This window comes from Lutjanus erythropterus, chromosome 10, assembly GCF_056507025.1.
Source record: "Lutjanus erythropterus isolate fLutEry1 chromosome 10, fLutEry1.hap2, whole genome shotgun sequence".
In the NCBI taxonomy this organism is placed as follows: Eukaryota; Metazoa; Chordata; class Actinopteri; order Lutjaniformes; family Lutjanidae; genus Lutjanus; species Lutjanus erythropterus.
In genome coordinates this window covers 8,459,896-8,484,843 of record NC_139326.1, presented here as the reverse complement: position 1 = coordinate 8,484,843, position 24,948 = coordinate 8,459,896, and the positions used below count along the sequence as shown (strand labels likewise).

General features: G+C 40.0%; 2 protein-coding genes across 2 annotated transcripts; one reads left to right on the top strand and one right to left on the bottom strand.

Annotated features, from left to right (window-relative positions):
- Window positions 1-1,718: 1,718 nt before the first annotated feature.
- fam219ab (family with sequence similarity 219 member Ab) lies at window positions 1,719-13,671 on the top strand. Its single transcript, XM_084728122.1, has 6 exons — window positions 1,719-1,999; window positions 3,968-4,067; window positions 6,584-6,689; window positions 8,696-8,776; window positions 8,877-8,931; window positions 13,452-13,671. The coding sequence occupies exons 1-6, from the start codon at window positions 1,922-1,924 to the stop codon at window positions 13,608-13,610; spliced, it is 579 nt and encodes a 192-aa protein (XP_084584248.1). The 5' UTR covers window positions 1,719-1,921; the 3' UTR covers window positions 13,611-13,671.
- A 4,646-nt stretch (window positions 13,672-18,317) lies between these two features.
- klf9 (Kruppel like factor 9) lies at window positions 18,318-23,574 on the bottom strand. The gene is made up of 2 exons (XM_084728121.1): window positions 22,701-23,574; window positions 18,318-19,763 (listed from the first exon to the last, which is right to left on the bottom strand). Exons 1-2 carry the CDS (start codon window positions 23,152-23,154, stop codon window positions 19,483-19,485), a joined length of 735 nt encoding a protein of 244 aa, XP_084584247.1. The 5' UTR covers window positions 23,155-23,574; the 3' UTR covers window positions 18,318-19,482.
- Between the last annotated feature and the right edge of the window lie 1,374 nt (window positions 23,575-24,948).

Genomic DNA, 24,948 nt, shown 5'->3' with positions numbered 1-24,948 from the left:
GTTTTAACTAAAATTCCTGGGTGAAAGACAACTGCTAATTGACTTTCTGAATGATGGGTTGTTAAATGATCTGCTTCTGGTGTTTCTAGTATTTTTGTAATAAAGGAATGTCTTGAGAATTAACTGGTCTGCAAGGTTTCAGCTGCAGTTAAATTCATACAAACAGTGCCAGAATACAGACTCCTTTTAAGGATGTAACAGTGGAGATATCCTCTCACTTCATTCATTCACTAAAATTTGATTAGTGACTCATCAGTTTCTCCAGAGGTGCATAAGAGAAAGAAAAAAAAAACAAATATTAGAAACAAAAGAAGAAATTGTCTCTTATAAATAGCCATATGATACCATAATGATTCCCTCATGTCATATCTACAAACCAAATCACACTGATATTAAAGGGAGAGTTCACTTCCCAAAAATACATTTTTTCCCTCTTACCTATATTGCTTCTTAGTAGAAAGAAAGTAGTTCCTACATGAATCTGCTCAAAACTGGACCATTTAGCCCCTCCCTCTGGGAGAAGGCAGACATCTCTACGGTCAGTATCTCCAAACCTCTGCAACTCCCATGAGAAGAACAGATGGATAAATAGCACTACAGGCCAGAAGTAAAATTGGGATTTTAGATTTTGGGGTGACTGTCCCTTTAATCTATTACCAGTCATAGAATGTAACTAAGTACATTTACTGAGTACTGTACTTAAGTGCAAATCTGTGGAATATTCTTTTCATGCTCCCTTTTAAAAGGGAAATATATTTTTCACTCTACTACATTTATTTCACAGCTTAAGTTTCTAGTTTACAAATTAAGATTTTTCCAGACTAAATGTGAAAAGTCGAGCTGAAAGGATTAGACAAAATATTTATCAACTATTCTGATAATCATTTAAGCCAGTTTTAAGATGTGAAGACTGTTTAAATAATTTTATTTTCTAATAGTTATGGTTCAAACTATTTTCAGAAGTTCTACAAACCAAACATTTGATTGATAGTAAAAATAATCATCAGATTAATCCATAATGAAAGTAATTATTAGTTTCAGTCCTAAACAACATAGTTACAATAGCTACAGCAGTAAAATCCTGCTTTTACATTAATACATATTTTTCCATGCCGAGTACTTTTATTTTCAATACTTATACTTGCATACTTTTACTTAAGTAACATTTTCAATGCAGGACTTAAACTTGGAATGGAGTATTTTCACAGCGTGATATTAGTACTTTTTAGTACTGAAGGATAGAAATATTTCCTCTACCATTGTCTTTCACTCTTAATTTGCAGAATTTTTTGTTTAGTTCATGTAGACATTCTTTCTTATGTGTGGACCCACATAAAATCTCCTGTGACCTACATGTGGGTCCCAACCCAGACTTTTTGGAAAGGCTGCTTTAGACACTAAAAATATAATATCATAATATTAAAGCTACTACAAATAACTTTCATGTTGTGTTAATTTTGGAGGCACCAGAGGGCAAACCATTACCACAAAATATCAAAAATCGAAATAAAATTATTTAAATAAAAATCTGATTCCTTTAAATTACATGCACGACTTTTCTTGTAATATGGTATTTTTACACTGTGGTATTAGTAATTTCATCACGTAAAGGATCTGAATGCTTCCTCTATTACTGTCCATTACTGACTCTGCTGGGGACCACCTGGGTCCGCTTCAAAAGACCGCCTCTAGGTTCCCGGACCCTAGCTTTGGATACCCGGAAGTGGGTGGTGGAGTCACCGTCACCCAACTGGTCACACCACCGTCGACATACTGCCTGCTGGGATGAAGCTCGCAACCGGAGAATCACAGAGATTGTTACGAATCTGAGAGCTCTCACAACCTCGGCGATAACTCGTCGAAACGAGCCGCGGCCGACAGTCAGTTTCTGGGAGAAGGAGGAGAGAGGAGCGCTGCCAAAATGATGGAAGAGATAGACAGATTTCAAGTCCCGAGCGCCGTGCAGGAGGCGGAGATGCAGGCTGAGATGCAGCCGCTGGTAAGTCAGATAATCAATCAGTGTTTTGGTGTTGTTTTCTAATTGAACATGTCATTATTATTCCAGGATATTCAGTGTGTGAGGCCTGCCATTCATAATCTCATGCCGTGGGATCCCGACAAATCCATCACCTGCCATGCGTAATATTGGCTCATGTACCAATAGAACATTTTGACCAAGTTTTATCCACTACAGTTAAATGTTAGAATGACTGAGTGAGTAACATGGGAAGCGATAATTGTTTTTTTCAGAGTAGACTGCCGTTTTTTGTTGTGTAATGCGAGCAGCGTCCACCGGTCTGCTGCGTAGTGAGCAGCAGCATCCGTCATGTCTGGCGAAAACAAGCATCCCATCCCAACACTGCTGCTGCTGCTGCTACATCCTCAGCATCCATGCAGCAAGTTGTTCCGGCTTCTGTCGCCTTGACGTGATCAGTGAGCGGACTTTAATGGCAGACAGGTGCCTGTGTGTACACGTTAACCCTCTATCTTTGGATGACAAAAGCCATAGTGTGGATGATTTCGCGCTCCGTGGCCTGTAGCGGGGCCCTGGGTTACTGCAGCCTGCAGGGCGGCCTCTGCTGCCCACGGCCGGGGCCGCTAGAGAGCCAGACGAGACCCACAGCAGTCTGACCTGCTGTCTCCAGGCGGCCTCACACCTCCATTCATCCCCGTCTACTCATGAAGCCACTGATTGATGAGGGTTTTTTCTCCCTTTGCCTTAGCCTTACTTTTGCCCTGTGGATATAATATGTCAATATTTAGGATTGTTTCCCAAACTGTGATCCAGGGACTTCCAGGAGTCCTCCAGATGGTCCCAGAGCAACCTGAAGGAATCAATAGTTACTTTAAGTTCAATACTTTGCATTCACTTAAAATGTGTTCACTTGAAATAGTTACTTGGGTTCACAATTTACAAATTCTGCCTTATCTGTTAGAGGTGCATATGACAGAACCAAGTTAGCCTTTAAATGTGTATGACAGGCCTGTTTTTAATTACCTCTCTACAAGGGACAGATCTGGAAAAAGTAAAATGCCACGGGGCATTTACATCTTCTATATCTGACCTGTAAAGTTACTAATTTAAATCTGTAATATAACTATTACACTATTTTCTCCTCTTTACTAGTTGTCACAGTTGACCCATCCTAAGTCCCGCCCCTTTTTGAACCTTGGTCAACTTTCTCCTTTCCTGTTTCCTGCACTTAAATATGAGAAGTGCCAGGTTTGCCCATGTTGAAAAAAAATTTAAGATGGTTAAAAGACATGGCTGGAGGATCTGTAAAAGTGGCATATTAGGCTATATTCACTTGTGAAGTTAGCTAATGTTAGCAAAATACTTGATAACTAGCAAGTTAATCTACATCAGTATCAATCAGCTAGCTAGTTAACCAGAATTGTGCTAACATTAGCTAACTTAAGATGTGTTGCTTTTGCAGGACAAGGGGTTGACCAAGGTATCAAGCATAGATGTATTATCAAGAACTACATACAGTATGCAAAGATGGCGTCCATTCAGTCCAATGAGAGTTGCTCATCTGTCTTTCCATACATATGTATACATGTATATATGCATGCATGTATATATATTTAACAGATGCCCAAGCAACATCTTTTAACCATCTTGAAAATTTAGTTTTCTTTTCAACACATGAGCCTAGCACAGAGCACATGTAAAGACAGGAAACAGGAAGGAGAAAGCTGAGTGAGGTTCCAAAATGAAGTATGTTTATGTAGGTCTAAATATTTTAAACTATCCGTCCAAAGCTTAATACAGTGGTGCTCATTAGGTAGTGAGGGATTCGTCCACACAGGTTTTATCTATTTATGAACTGTTTTATTCACATTGTCTGGGCATAGTTATGGTCTGTTGTGCATTACAAAAGTACATTAATTATTCATGAGTGGCTCAGTAATGCACATTTCTGCTCATCTTTCTGTCCATGCCGTCTTCTTTGTTTGTCTCCAGGACCCGGCCTCGTCCACGGCCTCGGAGGCAGACTCAGACACCAGAGAGGGAGAACCTGTCACTATCAACTACAAGCCCTCACCCCTGCAGATGAAAATAGGTGAGTAAGAGCTGCAGTATTTGTAGGCCAAGTGTCTGCCTGTGGGAATCAGCATATTTTATAATCAACTGTAAATTTCCGACTATTATGACCAGATATGGCATTAACTCTAGAGCAGACAGAGGTATTACTGGAGTACTATTGAGTCTAAAGTAACCTACTGAATGCACTAACTTGCTTGTATAACCTGCAGAATAAAAAGCTTGAAGATTATGCTACGAAGCCTATTATTACTACGGTCTTTAATAATTTAGCCCCAGGGTCCCAGTAGCCATAGCTACCGATTCTCCCAAAATACAACAACTTGAATCTTCTGGTACTTTAATAATCTTAACAATGGGCTTCAGAAATGGCCATAGATGCTCTGTAGCACAATCATCATTACCACCACCAAGGTCAAGCTGAGCACTCAAATACCCCAAAAAGTTTTCATTTTAGAAGTAGCAGTAGCAAAGTTTGGTATTTTTGCTTGAAAAGTAGCCTTAAAAAAAGAAGAGTCTTCTTAATCACCTAATCAATCAATAGACTAACTGTTTCAGCTCTAATAATTTTTTTGTTTGGCTTATGGGCAGCCATGGCATTAGATATTAACCACCCTGGCCTGTTTTATATTAGGGAATTCGAGTGTCTTGTGTTTATGAAAAGCCACAGTCCTTAAAGACTCATTTCAGCACCTTGGACAGAGTCCATTGGTGAGCAGCAGTGTCTGTTTATTTTTTTACTCCTACTGTAATACATTCTTAGCCAAAATGAGTAAACTATTCAGTAACAGAAATGCATGATAAAGGTCCTCTTTTAAAAAGTTACTTCAGCATTCATGTGTGCAATACAATGTCATCTACATCACCGTGCATCCACCCTGCATGTTGAAAATAAGACCATAATAAAGGCTAAAACTGTACTTGGTATTATTCTATTTAAAATTAATGTATTTTATGACATGTAAACACTAATACAATCTCAGAATATTATTCATGCTTGGTAAACCAGCCACTTTGCCTTTGTGACCTTGAGATGGAAATACTCTAATCTACATGCGGTGGCCTTATAAAACCTTGTTTCTGGATTTAACATGTAATGCAATTAACCGGTGGCACAAAATACATTAGTCTCACTAATGTATTACTGTTTATTTTAGTTAATCGTTGGCGCAAACTAGGCTAATAGCATTAGTTTAGTCATCTGTTATGTGATCAGTGACGAGGATCAAACACGAGGAAAAAGAGACGTGAGGGCAGTTGATATCAAATGAGGAGTGTGTTGTTTCTGAATATACTGTCTCATGCTTTTAGGGTTTTCTTTTGTATTGCATTACAGAAATTAAACAACTCATCTGAGAACTCAGTAGTGATCATCACTTCCTGGTCAGCTGATTCATGAAGAAAACTGATACTCCCTGATGTCACATCCGTGCTGTAGATGCCTACAGTTAGTCATTACGTTCAGAAAGAAAAGAAGTCCCAGTCCTCTCAAAGTGAAAACTTAAAGTGGAATTCAATCCAATTCCCTGCCTGATCGTCACACTTCCTCATGAGTGTGTTTCAATTATGCTGATTTCTTCCTGTCAAATCTGGGCTTTTTTTCCTGAGGTAAATCTGACAACCTGAGGAGACTTCCTCAGAGTTTGGAGTGGTGTTTCAATCCACTGTTAGAAAATGACAACAGAAAGTTGTCAGCAATTACAGAAGTTCCCTGGTTTATTTAGGAGTCTTCTAATAAGCAACTTGCAAGTTGTTTCGATCCCAAGATGGTCTAGGGGAGAGGGGAATAACACAGAACTGGCTGAAGAGTCTTGAGGAGTCAATGTGTTCAGTCTTGAAATCTATTGCCAGATGAGGAAGCTTAAACACAAAACATCAGGGAGAGCCCCTGGAATTAAAACTACAAACTAACCATCCCTAAGTAAAAATATAGCCACAATACTAAATAAACCACCCAACAAGAAAGTTACAATTCTAAATCTGTTTTCCTGACAGCACAAGAAAAACAGGTGAAAGGGATTATCAACAAAAATGGGAGTTCCCTGCTACAGTGCCTCTTGGCAAAGAATCAAAGGGAGTCATAATTCAAGAACAACAGGTCACAATCTTAAATAAATTAGGGGATTAACTGAAAACTAACAGCAAAATTGCTACCAGATGATATCAGACGGAAGAGCTATGAACTAACTCCTGAACAAGTAGCTCAAACCACGCAATACTTGGGGTGTACACAGGCAGCAGGAGTGCCCAAGAGGCTTCAGGTGCCCAGATTTTCCAGCCAATAGCACAAGAGAGGAGGAGGAGTGATAGCGATAGCCCACAGAGCCCGAGGAGCAACACAGCACAAGTTAACACACTTAAAATGAAGGAGAAGACCTGCATTTTTGCACAGCACCTGATTCTGTCTGAATGTGGCCTTACAAGTAGATGACACTGACATGAGTTCAACCTTCCTTCATCACCTTTTTGTGCAGTTCGTGTGTCGTTTAGAGGTAACCTGGTGTGTGTCTTCCTGTGTGTGTGTTTGTCGTGCAGAGAAACAGAGAGAGCTGGCCAGGAAGGGCTCACTGAAGAACAGCAACACTGTAGGAAGTCCAGTCAACCAGCAGCCCAAGAAGAACAACGTCATGGCCAGAACACGGTAAAAAGTCAACGCCGTGGCCTCAACTTAGTCTTCTTCTGTTAATTACTGAAGTCTTTCTGATAGATTACAGTAATTAAAGTACATTTTGTTTTAGTGATTAACTCAAATGAAGTACATGCAGGTTGTTGTTGTCTAACTCTGTACTTGATTTAATGTAGTAATACTGTAAAGTTTGTAATGATGACAGTGCAACCTTAAATCAAATTTTAAATTCACCAGCTGTGTGTCTATTTGCACTCAGGTGAGAACAGTCACATGGCCAGTATTCAGCTATAGTCCACATAGGGAGAATGTGGTGGATAAATGGGACAAACACAGACCTTTTATCCAGGTGACCTGGGTTTGAATCTCATCCTGTTTTTTAAGGGTGATGCTGCAGGAACCCTAGTATTTCTTATGAATATTCTTCTTCCTCCTCTAGTACCCTAAAATTATCTGGGTCTCAGAAACTGTAACAGCCACAGTTCCCAAACTGCAAAGGAGTTGGAAATCTCGCCCCTCAAAATATGAGAAGGCACATGACAAAACATGTCCTCACTCGCTCACAGTGAGTCACCTCACCTGAGGATACACACATCCTGAGTTCAACTCCCAGGTGATCAAGTCCTCGCCTACTCTTCAAGCTTTTCAGACTCTCTTCTCTAAAATCGTGCATTCTGCTCAAGCATCATAAATTCAAGGCTCAACAATAAGGACTGTGAAGGCAAATGAAATTGGAGTAATAAATCGAGCAACTCACTTGGCTGACCGAACAAGTGGTAAAAAATAATTAAACAATTAAACTGTTTGGATTACAGATTAATCATTAAAGTAATTTTTCATGCAGAAATAGCAGAAAGTGCTGTTTTCAGCTTCTCAAAAATGGAGATTTTCCACTTTTCTGTGTTTATTATTTTCAACTGTAAATCTTTGGGTTTTAGACTGACAAAGCAAAGCATTTAAACACATCACCTTGACTTTGAGAAACTTTGGCAGACATTTTTCATTCTTTTGTAGTCCAAATGATAGTGATCAATTAATGTGGAAGATAATGGGCATTGCAGTCAACTTTAGTCTATGTTGTTATTTCATAACTGCTAATAAATAAGGCAATTTGTAAATGGGCAAGTAAAAAATGACCTTGGGCAAGTAGATGTTCGTTGAATAAGTAATAAGTCATATAAATAAAAATAAAACCATTTTGGATGTTGGAGTGCTGAGGATGAATTAAGCAGTCTGACAGCCTGAGGGAAGAAGCTGTTTTGAGGTCTGGTGGTACTGCGGTGGATACTTCTGTATCTCTTGCCAGACGGCAGCAGGGTGAAGGCTGTGCCTGGTGTGGGTATTTTCTTGTAGTATCCTTTCTATCATTGATGATCAGTAAATGGGTTCCACTGATGTTCTGGGCAGTCTTAATCACCTGCTGCGGTCCTCCTGTTCTGGGCCGTGAACATCCATCAGCAGTTTGTGATGTTTCCAGTTGGGATGCTTTCTATTGCTCCTTTGGGCGCCAAAACTGTCTGTGCGGGCGTAAATACTCACATTCGCTATTCCACCACAGGTGCAAAGAGCAGTGTTAGCTACTGACACCTGGGTGCTAACAGCATCTCCCTATTGTCCCTAATTGTGTGTGGCTTACCCCATAGTGTCCTGTATGTAGATTAGATGGGTAAGATCAGAAACATGTTTTCAGGCACTTGACCAGATGGATTTCATTCTCTTGTCAGTATCTCTGTCTGTCAGTGAGGCTGGCAGGAGGAGAGTTTTATTGATTTAGGGTTTGTAAGATGTCTGAGTTAGAAATCAGACCTTTTTCATGCTTCTGTTGTTCAGCTGTGATTCTGCCTCCAGGCCCACCTTCCTTTTCTTTCAGCATCTCTGCCAGTCTTCCTCTTACTCACTCTTCCTGTTTAAGTGTAGTCTCCCTCCCCTACCACCTCTTCCTCCCCCCTCCCTGTCATACTCTGTTACACCTTTTTTCTGTTCCTCTGATTACGCTTTCTGTCCTCTTTCCTTCCCCACAGGTTGGTAGTGCCCAATAAAGGCTATTCTTCTTTAGACCAGAGCCCAGATGAGAAGCCCCTGGTGGCTCTAGACACAGACAGGTAACGGCACACACACACATCAATGCACTTCTTAACACATAAACACCATAAACAAACAAATAATAAGCTAACCTGTGCTCTTCTTGTTTGTTTGTTTCAGTGATGATGATTTTGACATGTCTAGATACTCATCGTCAGGATACTCCTCTGCTGAGGTGAGAAATGTGATAGAGCAAATTTCAGCCTCTTCATCTCATTCACACACTCCCTCGCCTCCTTTTCTCCATTTTCTACGACTGTCAAGAGGCCAAGAGTCGGGGTTTTTATAAGCCGGTCTTGAAGCAAACCCATTTATATGCATCCTGCTCATCCGTGTTAATTCTGTAGGCATGTGCACTTGCTACAAGAGCATCATTACATTGCAGACACACCTGCACACAAATGTGCTCTGAGACACAAAGCGGGAAACAAATGAATTTTCGTCTCCGGGTGTCTGCTCCTGAAAATCCTGTTTTCAACGCTGCTGCCAATATAAGTGCAAATCACAGACACACATCATATTTATTCCCCAGAGGAATCCTCGTCTCGACCCTCTGCATCCATTTTCTGTCTGACAATGACGGGCTGCTGGATATATGGTGGAAATATGCCACCATGTTCTCAGAAATAATTAGATAATATATAGTAAATATTGAAACTAAGTTCAGCTGTCATCCCCTCTTTGTTGGTACTACACACATAAGGGTTCCAGAAAGGGTTCTTCCTGAATTGCTGAGGTTCTACCCAGAAACACTGGTTAGTGAAGAACCATTTTTGAAGGGTCCTATAATCCAGAGAGCCTTTTTTGGAAGAAAGATTTCTTTAAGGATTGTTAAGATCCTTAAGGAACTTTCGTCAAGGGTTGCTTGTACTGTAATATTAAAAGGTTCCCATTAGAACCCCCTGCGTGGATTCTAGATAAAACAAATTCTAGCTCTGCAAGGAACCAAAATAGGTTCTCCTATGAGGACAAGCTGAAGAACACTTTGTTTCTAGTTCACACAATTTATCAAGGTTAAAATAACAAAAGTTTAAAATATGACCTTCATTTACCAATTTACACTCTGTATCTCCTGAGGTAAATTACCAAATTAGAGAATAACTTTAACATTTCCCCTTTTTTGTAAATATTTGTGCCAACTTTTAGAGATAACAGCCATTAATTAGACACTTTATTTTATGTTTTGCATACAAACTTTTAGAAAGGGGGGGGGGCTGTAAATAAACAATCTTTAAATAAACAAAGAGATAATAACTTTGAAAAAACAAAATATCCTATTCCTGTTTTTGTACTGCCATCCTCCCTGTGGTTCCTTTACATTAGCAATATCCTATCAGCAATGAAAGCTGAGCAAACAGGAAAAAGTTGCAAGTATTTTTACTAGTGACCATGCAGCAACATGTGTAAACAGGTGAAATAATCAATAATACACATTTCAGAGTGAAATAAAAAGTAAGCACTCTTCCACACCTTTATATTATTGATTATCTGTAGAATATATGGCTCAAGACACAAGTACAAGTGATTGACCCTGTTATATAACTCTGTATGAGCAAGACATCCTCCTGGATACAGAAACCATTTAAACAAAATGGAGAACTGCCAGTTAATACCTTGAAAAGCTAAATGCTGGGATTTTGAATGAAGACATTGCTTCTGTTTTACATGCAAACAAAGGCATTGTTTTGTTAGAAACAAATCACGCCAGGATAGCAGTCATCTTGTTCATGACAAAGCTCCAAGTGATGATCCTTACTGCCATCTGTGAAAGTGCCTTCACTCACTTTGTCATGGTTACCACCTCATCTGAGTCACAAGCTGAAAAAACCTGACATTTGTAAGCTGCAGATTGTCTAAATCTGATGAAGTCAGAGGGAAAAGACTGTAAAACAGTGGATCATTTGACCCAAATAATTAGCATCTTTGGTAACATCTGCGTTTACACTACTACTAAAGGTCTATTAGTGCGTTCTAGAGGTGCTGATAGGCAAAATGTGTTACCTTTGGAAAGAGCCACCAGCACACTGAAAGCAGTTGGCCCTCAAGGTCTTTGCTCGGGGCCTGCAGTAATCTCCAGTGTCTGCCTCTGTTGTAGGTGATGTGCGTCTTCACTTGGTTACCTGTGTTTTTGCTCTCAAGGAACATCCCCTTTGTCCTGGGAAATTAGACAGAGAGCAGCTCACAGCACCAAATGAAAACACACACACTTCAAGGCACACACATCCTAAAGAAATTAGTGGAAGTATTTCCATATCTTTGAGACATGTTGCAGAATCAATGCACTGCAAAGCAAATCACATGCCCAGGGGCAATACAGCCACACACACTTATCTTTTCTGTATTCCCAACAAAGCCAAACACAGCCACAAACACTGAGTGGGAAATGATCGACTGGCTGAGGACTTTTGAGTAATCAATGTGTGCCTTAAATGAATCTGACTCTCTGTTGGAGGCCCCTGGGAATGGCTCAGGGATACCGAATTGATTCAGTGACTGTCGCATCAGGCAATGAAGTTCCACTTTAGTAATCGACAGATACTTCAATCTCCCTTGAAGGAGTGCCTTAACATATCTTACATTTTAGGTAGCATTAGTTTCCTAGTCTTTGTTCCAAGCTTACCGGTTGCTTGCTGGAGCTCATATTTATGGTACAGGAATGACAGACGGATCAACTTTCTCTTCTAACTCAGTCAGAGAATAAGCAGATTCCCAAAAATGTCAAGCTGTTTCTTAAAGGTCTCTCAAATTGTCTCACAATGTTTTTTTTTATTTTTTTGTTTGTTTTTAGCCATATTAGGCGGTAGAGGTGCACAAAGACGTCATTATTTGTATCTGTATCTGTTCAACCAACAAAATTATCTCTCTCTGTATCTGTATTTGGATGATAGACTAAAATGATGAACAAATTTAGTCTTTTTCTCCTAATACTTTCCTCAAACGTTACTCCCCCCTCCACTTTGACACAAACCCCTGTAGTTACTTTTTTGTGCAAGCAGTAACACGATGTTATTAGCTTATGACAGTTCCTGACTTCAATATAAAATCGACATTTTCATGATTCTTTCTTCTCTCCTATTTCCAAAGTGGCGTTGATTGTTTCTTCATTGAACTTGGCTCTGTGGAAAACAGAAGGTAGTCTGGTGTTGTGTCAAAGTGTGCTCCCCCATCAGATGCGTGTTTCCTGTAGTGCTGCCCTGCGTGATCGTAGGTTATAGTTAGGCATAGCGGAGTAAGGCATGGAGGGAGGGGACACAAATCGATGGGGAAACGGATCTCAACACAACACCAGTTCTCATTGCCACAGTGGCATATCAATAATACCACTGAGAAAAGCTAGGGGGCTGGAAAGCTGCCTGTTCACACTTTAAATTTAACTGGTGCTGCCAACTTTGAGGCCCAAACCTCACCAGGCCATTTCAAGACTAGATAAGCTACACTCTTAACCTCCTCCTACTGGCAGTGTTGGGCAAGCTACTTGGAAAATGTAGTGAACTAAGCTACAAGTTATTCTACATTAAATGAAGCTTCACTACACTGAAGCTACCCACCAGAGAAATGTAGCAAGCTAAGCTACAATAAAATGACAAAAGTAGCTTAACTACATCAAAGTTATTTTTAAAAGTAAAAATAAAGTATCTATGTATCTGTCTGTCTGTGTTTAGTAGTATATTTATTAGCCCCCTTTTGTACTAGGAGCCGTCTACACAAATATCAAATTATTTATTTAAATTGACCACAACAACTTGGATTTGTAGAGAAGTTTGCAAAAAAAAAAACCTGCACAAGTAATATTTCTGAGTAACATAACCCAAAGTTATACTTTTCTTTTATACTTCTCCTGTCTTCTCATTTTTTCTGCCTAAATTCCCTTCACACACACACGCACACTTTTTTATTCTGTTGCTGCCAAAGGACATGTTGCTAGCTAGCGCCACGCTAGCCGTTGGTGTTTGCTGACTAAGTTGTGATGATTAGCATAGCTAGCGATTGTTGTGTTAGCTTCGGGAAATACCTGAATGCGTGTCCTTAAATTTGTGCTGAACGTCTTGGATGTTGACCGGAGCTTGATTTTGTGGTTCCACAGTGAACACCGGAACGTGTAACTGTTGTGAGGACTCGATAAGTAACATGAACTTGTTATGGTTTGGCCATGTAGATTCACGACATGTACACGTCTCCTCCTGCGCGCCTTCCATCTTACCCAGCTGCGACAATTCGTGGGCATTTTTTTTCAACCCAGTCTATGGGGGACATCAGCAGGTACGTGACGTCACATGGAAGAGACGCATTTAAGGTTTAGAAATGCGTGGGGAAATGTAGCTTCTGTGGACGCTACCGCGTTATTTGATCACTAAAGTAGCTTCACTACTGAAAAGCTATTTGATGAAGAAAACAGCGACGTTACGACCACGTTACTGAGAAATGTAGTTAAACTAGTAACGCCGCTACTGTCCAACACTGCCTACTTTGTATATGCAGATAATCAGCACTACTTTCTGAATAAATTACATTTGAAATAAGCAAATCTGAACCTGAACCAAGCCTCATTCTTTATTTATCAAAACGATTGATTACCTTACATACTGATACTGATGATCTACTTGAGTTTAAAATCAGTTGTTGTGGGAATTACTGGTAGCACACACACTGCTCCTCTCACCCATCACTCCCCTCTGTCTCTCCCCGCCTCTCCAGCAAATCAATCAAGATCTGAACATCCAGCTACTGAAAGATGGGTACCGCCTAGACGAGATCCCGGACGACGAGGACCTGGATCTGATCCCACCCAAATCAGTCAACCCTACCTGCATGTGCTGCCAGGCAACCTCCTCCACCACCTGTCAAATACAGTAACCCTGCCCCCTCTGACCCTCTGCCCCTTCCCCCTTTCCACACAATATAACCCCCCCCCCCCCCACCCAATCTTCATCTGCTGTGAGTTTACTTCGCCGCCGGACTGGCGACAGTGAAGCATTGGTAGAGTATTGTAATGACAGTTAAGTGCTATGATGATAATGACAATGAGAAATAATCAAATTAACATATAGAAAGTTTGGTTTTAAAATCTAGGAGAAGGAACACATATGAAGATATTCAATATGTATTTAAAATATGAGTCAAAGTGGTGGTTTCCTCCTATGGTAGGACGTGCACTTGTTGTTTGAGAGACCTTCTCCTGGTGAACATGATGTAACATAACACACTGATGTTAGTAGACAGACAACAAAAAGGCCAATTGATGCTGTAAAATGATTTCCATCTCCCTGAAGAATAAGAAACATTATCATAATTGCTGACAACTGTTTTGCTTACCTGAATTCTGGGTTGCGCTTTTGCATTTTTCTAGTTTGTTTTTATTAGTTTTTATTTAAATGCTTACTTTTTTAAAAAAAAAACCTGAGGGATCTGTATGATTGTACGTGTTGACGTGAACACATTCAAGAAGGGTGGACTGCGGTCTTTAGAGGATATCTGGTACTGTATTCATCGTACTGTACAGGGTTGTTATGTAGCACAGGCCAGGTCGTTGCACTCATCCACACAACCTTCAACACTTAAAGGGGAGGAATGTATGAACATGAATGGCTGAGGAACAAACTGCATGAAGAGCACTGGACTGAACATTTGAATGGGAAAATAATGAGTTAGTAGCTTGTTGCACATTTGATTTTTCGCCCCGTTTCTATTGTGCAATCACATGCTGCTGTCGTGGCTTGTATTGTTTTGAATTTGCACATTTCTTTTTTCTTTTTTTCTTTTTTTTGGGCCCATATCTGTGTACTCTTTCCTGCATAGCAGTGACAGTGTCTTATCTGAAATGAACTGTGTCAAAAGGGAAGATTACATATCATTGCACCGACCCTGTTAACACATGATGCTCACATGATTCACGTTATCAAGGCCAAAGGGACAGTGGGGGGGCCTTTAGGTCGATTTTTCAGCACACACTGATGTGTCACCCCCCCCCACACACACACTATATCTTTTCTCAGTGTCACAGAGCCTGGCGATCCTTCATTTTCATTTCTGTTTCCACACCACCGATCACACAGGTTCAGACACCAGAAAGATGTTTTTTCTCGTGCATATGCATGCATACAGACACACAGTGCCAACATAAAGAGTGAGATGACATCAATTTGTCTCTTCTGACTAATGGTTAGAAACCGTTTTGTAATTGCAACATCAAGGATCATTGACTTGGAGCACTAATATCCTTCATTCGAGACTCTCTCCCTCTTAAATCAGTTGATTATTTGCAATTAGAGTATGCCTTAAGTACAGAGAAGTTTAAAAAATGTGTGTATTTATTGCCATCTTAATGGGGTTTATTTGAAGAGCATTTGCTGTCTATGAAGTTCTGCTTCTTTTTTACATTTAGACACGGGTGATAATTGTTTTTCTTTGGTTTTCCTTTTTTAAATGATTTTCTTGTATTGTAAACACTTCCATTACAGTATTTAACAATGTTATTGTTATGTGCGGTGTATGAAAACAATAAATAAACACAAAGCTAATGGAGCACTCCCTGTTCTACTGTTCTGTTTTTGCAGATACATCTGGTGGAGATTGTGCATTTGGGTGTGTGTGTGTGTGTGTGTGTGTGTGTGTGTATGTGTGTGTACATGTTTCATAGGCTGTAGTGGGCTCGGTTTAAAAGCTAAGGACAGAAAGGCTGCAGGGAACGCACATCCAAAACTGTTGTACAGGTGCTGGATCAAAAAAGCAAACTGAAGGCAAAAATCAGACAGAAAATTCACACACTGTGCTGATAGCTCCCAGCAATTTTAATGGAGCAACATTTTGATCTGAGGTCTTCGTCAGGCTGTTAGATCAAAACATTGCTACAATAACGCTGCTGAGAGCTATCAGAGCTGTGTGTGGATCTCCTATCTGATTCTTGCTTTCAGTGTAAAAGTTAGCTATTGATGCCAACCAGGAAGGGTGAGAAATAACGCTTCAAAGTTTGACTGAAGTGTGGCGAGGGAGAGCTAGCGTGGCCATTTTAAAAGGGGTCCCTTGACCTCTCATGTCAAGATATCTGGATGAAATTGGGTAACCAAGATTCTCCCTCCTTACAGAGATGCCCCAATTTACAACATGCATGTTTTTTGTATGTAATGTAAATTAGGAGTGGAGGAAAAACTGATTCATAGATACATTGTAATGCTCTCTTGAAAGAATATTTCTCACTGCCAAAAGTCAGTAATAGGGAATTTGAAACCCGATTATTATGCTTGTCTGTAATAATTTTGTAAGACTGGGCTGTACGTTGCATGGTGAAACATAATAGACATAAATGTGTGTTGTGTTTATGCTTTAACTAGACTAGTTTATGAGATTCACACTAATATTATACAGTTCTATGCATCTTAAAGAAATATGAGCCTATATTATACAAATCATTTTATATGCGTAGATAAGAAAACTTAAACTATACTTTAATATCTCAAAAAAAAGAGAAAAATCATTAAAAACTTTGCAACTCTCAACTGGTTGCATCTGGAAGTTGTGGCATTGCAGAAGATAGTAGGAGAACACTAGTTACTCTTTTTCTTAAAGAGGATCTCTTCATAAATAGAGGCTGACATGGCTGTTGTGATGTGAGACAGAAATAATGAGAAAATGTTTAGAAAGAAAAATAATTTTAATGTTAAAACTTTTGAGCAGTAATTATTACACAGCTATGTATATTGCGATAACTTGGGGTCTGCGTTGACAGTCCCTGATTACAGTACAGTAGCATCAGAAGGGCATTAACCTGAAAGGCACCAACATCTAATCACAGTTGTCTGAATGCCGGAAAATAAAAACAGCATTTCACTTTACAAATGTTATGTAGTTTGTGTCCTACAACCTAACTTTACACTCTATCTGGACGTTTGAATGCATTATGTGTCGAGTATAAAAAGAAAGCTAATGACATCAACAATGTTTCTGGCTCCTGTAGTGGACGAATAAGACCTCTCATCCCATTAGTAATATTATAAAAGATTACCAGACAATTAAAAAATACATTGTACCAAACAAATACATACAAACATGCTACATGATGTAATTCAGATTCAAAAAAACAAACTAATCAACAGAGCATGCTTCAAAATGCTATGACAGAGAATAAAAAAAGATTTTGGGATGTCCTGCTGTGAGAACTGTTGTGCTTCCACATCACCACCAGGGGGTGTAGCAGTGGCTGAAATGACCATGTATCACATTATTCCCTGATAAGATGCAGTCCAGATACAGAGTAAACAAAAGTTAAGTTTCAATGTACAGCAACTGGCACTGTTGGCATAAGAAGAGACACCCGTTGATATTCAAAACGTGACTGAATATCAGCGTAAAGAATCTGACGATGTTCATACAGGTAGTATTTCAAAGGTTGAAAATGTAGAAATTCCTCGCTCCTACAAAAAAACCTTCAAAGGCACAGACCTCCTTTTTTACAGTTTAACCACTTTAAACTGAATGTGAATCATTATTGTCTTAAAGGGATAGTTTGAGGGGGATTTCTTTAAGCTGAGTTGTATGAGGTCAGTGTCTTAACTTTGGTAGATGGTGGCTGGCACGGCCCCAGTCTAGACATGTATCAGGTGTACTGGTGTAGGAAGCTAAGCCATGCACTGCTGTGGACAGGGTGAGCAGCAAAACATATTTTAGCCACCTACAAAATATTAAAAATGATCTTAAAAATAGTTTTCACCTCTTTACTTCACTGTCAGACAGCCTTTTCTGACAAAAAACGGCAGTTATATGAGCCAAATATCGCTCTCTCTCCAATCCAGCAAAACTCCACAGGCAAAATCAGTAATTTTACCTTGAAGACACACAGGAGCTGCTGGTCTACCACCGCCTCCATCAGTTAGCTAGTTTGAGTTATTGTGTAACTTCAGGGTTTTTAAAGGGTTAGTTTGGATTAACTGAAGTCACGCAATAAAATGAAACAAACAAATAAAAAAAAGATGATCGAGGCTGCAAGAGACTGATGACTCCTGTGTTCTTCACGATAAAATGACTGTTTTTGCTAAAAGAGTTTGGTGGCTTTGGAGAGAGCGATACTTGGCTTGTATAACAGCAATTTTCCAATAGAAAAGGCTGCCTGACAGCAAAGTAAAGCTGTAAATCAATATCAGTTTAAGTGTGTCCTATATTTACAATATTTTTGCCACTTTACCTTGCGCTCAGACAGTCATATCCAACCGGAAACCAGCGTTACATGAGCCAAATATGACTCTCCAAAGCCACCAGACTCCTTCAGAACAGTAATTTTACCTCACAAAACAGAGGATTTGATCGTCTGCCACTGCGTCAGTCATTTAGTTTGTTGTGTTACTGTGTGACCTTGATGAATACAAACTAACCCTTTAAATCACTGAAGTCAGACAGTAACACAAACAAACTAACTCCTCACGACAGTCTTGTGTTTTGAAACATAAAATTACTGTTTTTGCCAACGGAGTGGAGGTTATGGAAAGAGCAATCTTTGGCTTGTATAACAGAGGTTTCCTATCAGAAAGGATTGTCTGTCTGAATTTGAAATATAGCGTAAACTTAAACTGATAAAGGTGGGCCTTTTTAGGTGGCTAAAATACTGCTACTGCTTCTACTAACTGCCATCGACTGTGATTAACAGACTGACTATGGATAAGTACCTCATACGACCCCACTTCAAAAACTTCAAACTATCCCTTTAATACCAAAAAGTGAAAAAAGTGTACAACTTCACCTTTTAAAGGTTTTACCCTGTTATGTTTTTCCTGCACTATTGATATAATTCAAGCTTGAAAAAAACAACACAAATGTTGACATATACTTTTCTGTGAGGTTTGTTTATGTGGTATGGTCTCTCCAAAGTACTCCAAAGTATTCTGGTGCAATTATTTGCAAGTTTATCATGATGTGACAACACAGGAAACACACTTCCTAGACTTTCAAGCTCACAGTAAACCTGATTTACTAAGCCCATAGCAAAATGTATGAAATTAAATACCCAAGCTCTGCAATTCTCTGTATTATAGCTTTGTCTTATAACTCTCTAATAACATTTATCTACAGTATACTGAGTATATCATCCATCTGAAAAGTAGTCTTATTAATCTATTTACATGATAATACTGCTATACTGTACATTCACTTTGTCCTGGACTGGAGAGTAACTGTACAAGTATGAGTGTATGTGTGCAACAATAATATTTACTAAAGGAATATTCCCAAAACTTCTTCTCTTTAACCCACCGGGAATATCTCAGTCATGATTTGTTTTTCTTGCTGTAATCTTCACCTGCAAATGACGCAAAGTGAACACATGAAGTAGTGTTTATGAGTACTACATATGTACATGAATGCCTCTTGTGTTGCAGATTGTTCCAGGAAAAAAAAAAAATAAAACTCACACAACACAAAATAAAATAATTACAAATGGCAAAGCAACTAGAAGCTGACAGACCCTGAATAACCCTTAATAAATACCAGTCACCTCAGGGAACAGGAAGGAGGGAAGCTCTAGTTTGTTTACAGCGTGTGTCTGTCTGCTGTTACACAACGTTACGTGCGTAGAAAATGTTTAAATAGTGGTCTGGCTGGTTGAGGTGGCTGACGTGACAGGATTTGTGTGAAAGTAAACACCACACGGAACATGTAGGTGTGTCTATGTATTGTGTCTGCCTCTGTATCTACTGCATGTACCTTTATGTATATACAGGTATGTACAGTATGCGGGCGTGTCTCACACCCCAGCAGGGCTTTGGTCTCCAGAGTCAGAGGAGGACACGGACACGGAGCAGCGGCGTCTCTTGGCGGCGCCGGAGCCCTGGAGCATGCTGGGATGGAAGCCTGCGTGTCGCCGGGCATGTTTAGTCAGGTGGTCGCTCCTCATGAAGCACTTGTCACACATCGGACAGTTGAAGCGCTTCTCGCCCGTGTGTGTGCGGTAGTGACGCGTCAGCTCATCTGAGCGGGAGAACTTCTTGCCACAGTCGGGCCAGGTGCACTCGAAGGGGCGCTCACCTGAGGGAAAACACACACGCAAGGTTTATATTATCACCCTCTTAAGGACTTTCCTCTGCATTTATTTAAAACTACTACAGGGAACTTTCATACAGTCTTGAATTTTGGAGCCCCCTGTGGACAAAAGCGGTAGTGTTTTCACCACCAAAACCACAAAACATAACTTCAAAAATAAAATTATATAAATAAAAATCTCCTCCGGCTCCTTTTTAACTGTACAACTCACTGTAACTTTTCTGGTCTGCATCGATTTCAAGGAGAATCTGATAAAAAAAAAAAAAATTATACAGATGGCCAATCTTCTCAGTGATGGTCTTGTTTGCTGGTTTCTGTCACATAGAGGCATCAGTAATGAACTGAGAGTGTTTCATAACCAGGCAAAATCTCCTTGTAATGTGTTTAATAAGCTCCAGCCTTCATAACTCCTGTGTCTGTGTTGATATAGGCTTTTCTTCCTCATTGTTTGGGAACACACAGACCTCACTACTGTGTGTGTAAACAAAAAAAATCATAACTGCAAAGTCAATCATTTGTGCAAACTCCAAAAACGTTGTCAAGCTTCTGGGTTTGCTTTAGCTTTTCTCAGCTCGAGGAGAGTTTCACAAACATAAAACCTCCATGAATCAAAAATTCCTAATGGAAAGAGTCATCACTGATTATGTGTGCAGACTGAGGTATCCTGTCCTGTCCCGTCCTACAGACGTCTCTTTTATAATGGTGAATTGTGGAAGATGCTTTTTTGGCCAGTGGGGAATTTTTCACTGCAATACTGAGAGTGACCACTGGGAAAAACTGGAGGTGAGGCTGAGTGGCAATGCCCTGTCTAGGTTTATATATTACATATTAAACATATAGATTAGCTAGCTAGATAGCTAGTGTTTTCCTAACAAAGCACAGGAAACAGGAAAGGAGAAAGTTTACTGAGGTTCCACCAGGTATCAAACTTACTCAACTGTCACTGGAGCACAGAGCAAAGATGGGCAGGACTTAGCAAGGGTCAGTTAGACCCATGAGAGGTCAAACTCCCTGTTAGACTTCTTATGAACAAACTAATCCAGATACAAATAGACTTATTTGGGATTTAGGAGGGATAGTTCTGTGTAAAATGTACTGTCAACAACAACCACAGATAAAGAGCACATGAAAATCTACTGCATGGGAGACATCAGCCAGGTTCAGGGAGGAAAACTCCTCAACACCCGTGAGAAACATCTCAGCCAGACTATTGCATTTAACCATGTTTTATAGTTAATGCAAAGAAATGCATCATTTACTGTGTTTTATACATGGCATCAGCACAAAAGGTGATATAAAACAATGCTAAGCATGTTTTGTCAGACTGTGACATCACATCACATGGGTGCAAACTTTCATCCTGAGGTAATTCTAATTCACGTTTGATTTAAAACCATGATAGTAATTCTTAGGCCTTAAAGAAGAGAGGGTGGCAGTAAATGAAGAAAACAGATACAGAATGATCCTAGTGAGAGGAGGGGCAGGGGAAAGTACAGAGTACAAATCTCATGTGAAGATTTGTGTTTTTGTTTTGTTTTCCTGACCATGACGAATCAAATTTTGGGAAATGTGAGAATCCTACACAAACATCAGTTTCTAGGAACACTAACAAAACACATTGATTTAGAAATGGTGAGTCATCATAAGAATAGAAAAAAGATCTCTGTCTGCCCCCTCCTCCTCCTCCTCCTCCTCCTCCTCCTACACGTGTTCCATTGAACCACATGTCTGCCCTTGTTTACAACCCGACGTGAGGGGTGTGGAGGAGGATGACGTATGAGGAAGTAGAGGTGCAGCAGCAGCAGGAGCAGCAGGAGCGGGGAGGGTTATCTCCGGACAAGAACATGTGGGGACAACAGTGTCGCAGTGACCTGCATGAGAATCAGGAGCCAAGATGTCGCCGTATAGTGCTCTGTTATAACACCTTATTACAATATAGTCCATGTAAACACAAAAACAGCTTTATCTCCTGTAAACTAATAATAATAAGGGTCATTAATAATCAGAGGCAGCTATTATTTAAATAACATCAGGTCTGGTGATGGACGTCTTATCACACCTGTACAATCAACCGTCCATCACAAATATGGGCGGTGGCACGCGGTGTTCCCAGCTCGCGGAGGGTGCGTGTCAACAGCACATTAAAATACACACACACACACACACGCCTCCCTGCCCCCTCCTCCTCCTCCTCCTCCTCCTCCTCCCCCACCCCCTGTGAGCCAGCCTCTGGCCCGCTATGGGCCGGCCAGTCACACCCCCCAGCAGGGGCTAAAATTCATGGGACCACCTTTCCTATAATCTGTTATTCATTTGCAAGAACATGTGTTCTCTCACTTAACACCCCTCATGTCACATTAACACAAAACATGGACCAAAGGACTAGTCTGAAACATTAAATATCATCTTATTAATTATTACGTGTAATTAGAAATAGACAGGCAGACATATAAATCTAAAACAATTAAACTCAGTAATAATTACTTAAATACTAACAATAAATACTTAAATACCATATTCTTAATATGACATCATAGCTATGTAATAATATTATTATATGTGGCCTATAGATAGATAGATACTAAAATAATCCCTCTCAATCATCACTTATGGCCCACAGGAAGTATGTGGTGGTGGGTGTATCCGCAAAGACCTTGCTTTCTGTCTGTTATTTCCTTATTTTCTCTTTATTTTGCTCAAAAACCCCAAAAAGTCGCTATCTGACGTCCTGGGAATGGTGCGTTTCTGAACAGCTGGGACAAATTCTACTTTATTCTACCTTTACAGACAATAAAAAAGCAATAAAGTCAGTTATAATAGGTTATGATGAGACTTCAGAGTTGTAAGAGTGATGTCAACATGCGTCTAAAATGAAATAATAAAAAAGATGATGGCAGAAGTGACGCATTAGGCTCCACTTACCGGTGTGGACCCTGAGGTGCGCTTTGAGGTGGGACGACTTGCCGTACATCTTCCCACAGCCCGTAAAAGGACAGCAGTGTCTCTTCTCGGGGGACTCGTGTCTCGCCGCCGCCACCGCCCTCTTGTTGTTCCGGGACTGTTTGGGTGTCACCGCCGCCGCCGAGCCCCGCAGGGTGCTGCTGCTGCTGCTGTTGTCCCCGCCGGCGTTCAACCGGCAACTCCCCCGCTGCTGCTCCACCCGCTCCACCACCAGCTTCTCCTGCGAGCCGGCGTCGAGACATCTGCCGCCTCCCGCGCCGCTGAGGGCGGCGGGGTTGCATTTGTTCAGGTCCAATAAAATCATTGCCACCATCAGCAAAGTCCTGTTCTCCTGGGTCTCTTTCAACATGTCCTCTGGCCGACCCGGCGGTGGTCGGCTGGGGACACAGTCTGCAGGGACGTCAACCTCCGACATCGGGATGGAAAACAGAAATCTAGAGTGGATGTAAATTCAAAAACAATCCTCCAAATTGGAAACAATAAAGTAAAGAGAGCGCAGTCCTCCAGGAAACATGTGGTTAACCATCCACACGTGTCGTCTTCAATGTGACTATTCCGCAAAGGCTGCGTTTTCTCGTTCAGGTTGCAGGGTGGATAAATAAACACCCCCCACAGGAAAAGAAAAAAGATAGCAGTTTGAATCCCGGCTTCTTCCTCTCTTCTTATCCCTCTGAGATCCTCTCTTCTTCTAACTGCCGGATCAATAAAACACACCACCGTTAACCGACCGATCTATTGTGTCTGTCTGCGTTTATTCCGCCTTTCTTTCTGTGTGCTCCCACACATGCGTCAACTTGTCCTATTTTACTGCGAGCAGCACATCTCTCTCAACTCCAAGAAACAATTTCGCGGAATCCCACCGTGTCATAAGAAAGCTGGGCTGTGATTGGCTGGGAGGAAACACGACTCGGTTTTTGGAATTGCCTATTCACAGGAGTGAGTGATGGGATAGTGGACCAATCACAAGATTGATGATGCCTTCAGGTACTTAAAGTGACTGGGACATATAGGATTGATTTTGAAGTTACAGCGAACATGGCTACATACATAGACATGGAAAATATAAATATACTAGTTTACAATGCAAATCTAAAATATAATAGAAGTCTTAAACTTAAATTTGTGCATTTGATCATGAGTTACAACATCATAAAAACACATAACATGAATCATTATATTATTATCTCTATTTCAATCTAGTTGTCTGGATTTGAAGTCTGTGTACTACAGCTCAGTTTTACTGCCGTCCCATGAAAATAAAAGCAGATTAGTGTCACATTACAACATGAAAAGTTTGTTATAACAAGATTTTTTATTTTTTTTTAACATTATTATGACATACAAACTTATTATGTAATAACAAGAAACTTTTGTTGTTCTAACAATGTCTAAGTGAAAAACGTTAAGATAAGTAATCCCATTCATCCCATTCAACTTTATTATGCACATTCTGTCCTATTCATTCTCCCACAGTAACTCAAAGCACACCAGATATGTTTCTCTGCAGCAGTGAAATGTAACTAAGTGCATTTACTGAAGTACTGAGCACAAATTTGAGGAAGGCTACTTCTACTTTATTTGAGTATTTCCATTTTCTGCCCATTTCTAATTTAACTACACTACATGTCAGATGGAAATATTGTATTTTTTACATTCCATACATACATTGTCTGACAGCTTTAATTACTATTTAGTTTACAAATGCAGATTTAGAGAGGTTATAAATATAAACAATAATGTTATAAACTACCCAACAGATTTTACAGGTACTTCTGAAAAGATTACTTGATCAATTAGTCCACTGACAAATGACTACCAAAAGTAATTTTGTCATGTAAAAACGTTCCAGTTTCTCAAATGTGAAGATTTGCTGATTTCCCTTGAAATTATTTAAATAATTTCAATATATTTTAAATAGTTTTGAGGTTGGTTATAGAGGGATATTTTCCTACATTGAGGACTTTTACATTTTCTGATTATACTTATACCTACATATCTTAAGTAATAACTTCAATGCAATATTTTTACAGTGTGGTATTAGTAATTGTACATAAGTAAAAAAAAATATGAGTACTTCCTCTACAACCTCAATTTTGGCGCTTCCTACCGAAGACCACTCATATTTCCGACAGTCTTTGAAGAAGCCCTTGACTGCGACATCCCAGCGGGGGTAGCACCCCCTCAGGCCCTCACTGTTGCCTCATGTTAG

Coding starts and splice junctions, on each gene's coding strand:
- fam219ab (XM_084728122.1), top strand. CDS start 1,922: ATGATGGAAGAGATAGACAGATTTCAAGTCCCGAGCGCCGTGCAGGAG. Junction 4,068..6,583: donor ACCCCTGCAGATGAAAATAG/GTGAGTAAGAGC, acceptor TTTGTCGTGCAG/AGAAACAGAGAGAGCTGGCC. Junction 8,777..8,876: donor GTGGCTCTAGACACAGACAG/GTAACGGCACAC, acceptor TGTTTGTTTCAG/TGATGATGATTTTGACATGT.
- klf9 (XM_084728121.1), bottom strand. CDS start 23,154: ATGTCGGAGGTTGACGTCCCTGCAGACTGTGTCCCCAGCCGACCACCG. Junction 19,764..22,700: donor GCACCTCAGGGTCCACACCG/GTAAGTGGAGCC, acceptor GTTTTCCCTCAG/GTGAGCGCCCCTTCGAGTGC.